Source organism: Penaeus chinensis, chromosome 30, assembly GCF_019202785.1.
Source record: "Penaeus chinensis breed Huanghai No. 1 chromosome 30, ASM1920278v2, whole genome shotgun sequence".
NCBI classification, from domain to species: Eukaryota; Metazoa; Arthropoda; class Malacostraca; order Decapoda; family Penaeidae; genus Penaeus; species Penaeus chinensis.
The window spans coordinates 9,991,754-9,995,752 of record NC_061848.1 but is presented as its reverse complement, the minus strand read 5'-3'; the positions used below and the strand labels follow the sequence as shown (position 1 = coordinate 9,995,752).

At 38.4% G+C, this 3,999-nt stretch overlaps 1 protein-coding gene across 3 annotated transcripts in view; it reads left to right on the top strand.

Moving 5' to 3' along the window:
- Positions 1-1,239: 1,239 nt before the first annotated feature.
- The window catches only part of LOC125041178 (homeotic protein spalt-major-like), a 531,535-nt gene continuing 528,775 nt past the window's right edge, over positions 1,240-3,999 (top strand). For all 3 annotated transcript variants that reach the window (XM_047636003.1, XM_047636001.1, XM_047636002.1), the window contains exon 1: positions 1,240-1,690. In XM_047636003.1, the coding sequence (XP_047491959.1) occupies positions 1,411-1,690 (280 nt within the window). In that variant the 5' untranslated portion in view covers positions 1,240-1,410. The remainder of the gene's footprint in view (positions 1,691-3,999) is intronic.

Sequence of the window (3,999 nt, the reverse complement as noted above, 5' to 3'; positions counted from 1 at the left end):
GAATAGCGTCCCCGCGCCTTCCCTAGCGAAGCACTGCGAAAGGGCGCCGCCACGCAAGATTTCATAATTCGGAACGGAAAAAGATACAATCACCGTCCTCACTTTAACACAGCGCAATTATCAGCTTCATTAGACCTCTTTACACGTCATCAAAAACACCTAAAAGCGCTATGATACCTTATTACAGTTAATTGCCTGTAATGGGGACCTGATAGTACATAATCCACAATGTAAGAGGCCAGCCGCCCAGCGTCCAGCCTGGGACAATGGGCGCGCACACCTAATTACCAAGTTGTGTACGCCCGTGAGCGAGTTTAGGGTGAATTGTGGCGCAATATGGTCGTGTATATGCGAAGTGGCATTTATGTGCGCGCGTTAATATGCATAATGTGAGTGTTGAGCATGTGCTTATGTGAATCAATTTGGTGTAATGTATGCAAGTATATGCTAATGTCATGGGGCTTTACTTTTCTGTATGTGTTGGTAAGTGGGTCTATTGGGATGCAAATTGACGAAAATAAACTCTGGAAGGGTAATATGAGTTGCACGGAGAGAAAAGAACACACACACACGCAAAAAAAAACTTTGAGGTGATTATGCAATACATTCCAAAAGCCGCGACTCCGTGTGTGTAGGTAAGGGAGAAGGTGGCAGTGGTTGGTCGACAGGCAATGTGTGCGCCGGGCTGTGTGTGTGTGTGTGTGTGTGTGTGTGTTGCGGTGCTGCACTGTGTGTATGGGCGCGAGGGGACAGCGTGAGGCGAAGGGAGCGAAGGGAGGCGGCGAGAGCAACAGCGTGGTGAGCGGCGAGGAACTGCCAAGAAGTAGCTAATATATAGTGTGTGAGTATGTGTGTGCGCGTGTGTGTGCGTGTCTGTGTGAGTGTGTGTACATGTGTGGTAACAGTGTGTACTGTGTCTCGAGCAGGAGAGCTAATGACAGCGTGTGTGTGTGCTGTGTGCGAATGTGCGTGTGTGATGGCTGTGTACAGGTGTGAGTGGGTGGGGGAGGGACAGGTGAGCTGGGCGGCAGCAGCAAGACCGCGGAGGCCCCGCCCCTCCCCGCCCCCCGGCGCCCGACTCCCCGCCTTCCGAGGCCCGGCGGTCCGCCCCGGCGGCGGAGGAGCGCTCGGGCTGCGCCGTGCCGCCGCCGCCGCCGCCGCCTCCGCCTCTCGCCGCCACCCGTCATCTTCACCTCATATTGATACTGATCCCTGTTATCCTGCAGCGTGGCTCCGTGACCCCGCCGCCGCCGTCGCCGCCGCCGCCACCGCTGCCCGCCGCCTTCCCTCCCGCCACCGCCGTCGCCTGCACCGCCGCCCTCCGAGGCCCACCCGCCCCACGCAGGAGCCCCGTCGGAGCGGCAGCAGGCAGCAGGAGGCAGCAGGAGCCCCCCGCCGCGCGCTCCCCACATGTGCCGAGCCTCGACGCCGCCGCTGACGGAGCTGACAGTCGCGGTGTCCGCGCGGGCTGGACGCATGTCTCGCAGGAAGCAGGCCAAGCCCACGCGCCTCCCCGACGAGGAGGAGGAGGAGGACGACGACGGGGAGGAGGCCCTGGGCAGGGCGGGGGAGGAGGAGGAGGAGGAGGGCGACGAAGAGGAGAGGAAGGAGGCAGGGGGCTACGCGGAAGGCGGAGGAGCTAACGTTATCAGCCAGCGTCAGCGGCGCCTCTTCGTGTGTTCCCTGTCAGGTAGGTGCCAGGATGACCACTGCAGGGGAGGGCGGGGGGAGGGGGCGGCGCGGAGGGGGAGGTCAGAAGAGGGAGGGACAGTCATCCTCCTCTGCCCCCTCCTCCCCCACCCACTCCTGCATGTGCCCTCACCCCGCCCCCACCCCCCACTAATCTCCGCCCTCAGCACGGGCAATTCTGACACGCCCACATAAACATTCTCTCTCGCTCACAACTTGTTCTGTGAAACGTTTTTGGGAAACAGTTCCCTTTTATTTCACTCTGCTTTTTTATTCGAATCAGCTGATGGGAACGCGCGGTGATAAACGTATTTATATTTACATAGTGATAGATCGATAGACAGAAAAAGCAGCTAATTAGGAAGATAGACAAATATAAAGATAGAGGTTTGAAAATCAGATGACTGATTGAAAATGATCACTAATTAATCATGATTCAGTGTCGGGGGGGGGGGGGGAGTCATTCCTTTTCAATATCACTGCTGTCTTTCCTATCATTGCTATTATTACTGTTCTCATTATTACTATTTTCATAATGATAATAATGATAATTAAAAATATTATCATTATCATTAATATTGATTTTATTATTATTGTTATCATTAATAATGATTTTATTATTATTCTTATCACTATCATTAATTTTATCATTATTATTATAATGATCATTACTATAGTCATTAAAGTTACTCGTGCTATTATTATTATAATTTTGTTATCATTGTTCTTGTTTTTATCGTTACTATTTTTCTTATTATCGTCATTATCATCATCATCATTGACTGTTGTTGTTGTTATGATTATTACTATTGTTGTCGTTATTATTATTATCATTATAGTTGTTGTTATCATTTTTTTCTTATATTTATCATTATTATCGTTATCCTTGTCATCATTATTTTTATCATGATTACTACTATCAATATTATTACTATTATTATTGTTGTTGCTGTTGTTGTTGTTACTATTATTATTATTATTATCATTATTATTATTATTATTATTATTATTATTATTATTATTATTATTATTAGTGTTATTATTTATATTATTATTATTATTATTGTTATTGTTATTATTATTATTATCATTATTGTCATTATTATTATTATCATTATCGTTATTATTTTTATTATTATTATCATTGTTGTTCTTATTAATGTTATATTTATCATTATTATTATTATTATCATCACTATTATAATTATCATTATTATTATTATATTATTATTATTATTATCATTATTATTATTATCATTATTATTATTATTAATATTGCTATTATTATCATCATTGTTATTATTATTATTATTTATATTGTTATTATTATTATAATTTTTATGATCATATTTATATCTATCATTATTATTATTATTATTATTATTATTATTATTATTATTATTATCATTATCATTATTATCATAATTATTGTTGTTGTTCTTATAACTGTTATTATTATTTTTTACTATTATTACTGTTATTATTGATATTAATATTGTTATTATCATTGTTATTATTATTATCATTATTATTATTATTATTATTATTATTATTATTATTATTATTATTATCATTATTATTATCATTATTACTACGACTACTATTATTATTATTATTATTATAGTTATTATTATTATTATTATTGTTGTTGTTGTTATCAATATTATCATTTTCATTATTATTATTGTTATTATCATTTTTATATCATTATTAGTAGTAATAGCATTAATATTCTTATTATCATCATCATTATTATTATTATTATTAATATTATTATAATATTATTATTATCATTATTATTAGTAGTAGTAGTAATAGTAGTAATATTCTTATTATTATTAGTAGTAGTAGTATTAATAGCATTAATATTCTTATTATCATTATATTCATGATTATTATTATTATTATTGTAATTAGTATTACTAACATTATTATTATTATTTCTACTATTATTATTATTATCATTGTCATTATTACAATTATATATCAATACTTTTATTGATGTTGATGATATCTTTCTTGTCACTATCATTATCATTATTGTTATTATTATCATAATTTTTGTTATTATCATTATCCTCATAATCTTCATTGATAAGCAAACACTTATTATAATGATATGGAACAATATCTTAATATCTTTGTTCATAGTGTCAGATACTGCGTGATACATATATTATATCGCATATGTGTTATTAACTCCATTCTGCGCTTGTATATGTTATATAAAATACACCTACGGCTCCATATGTTTCATATAAATAACATATTCTTCTTAACAATCTATCTATTATCCTGTCTTCATCCATT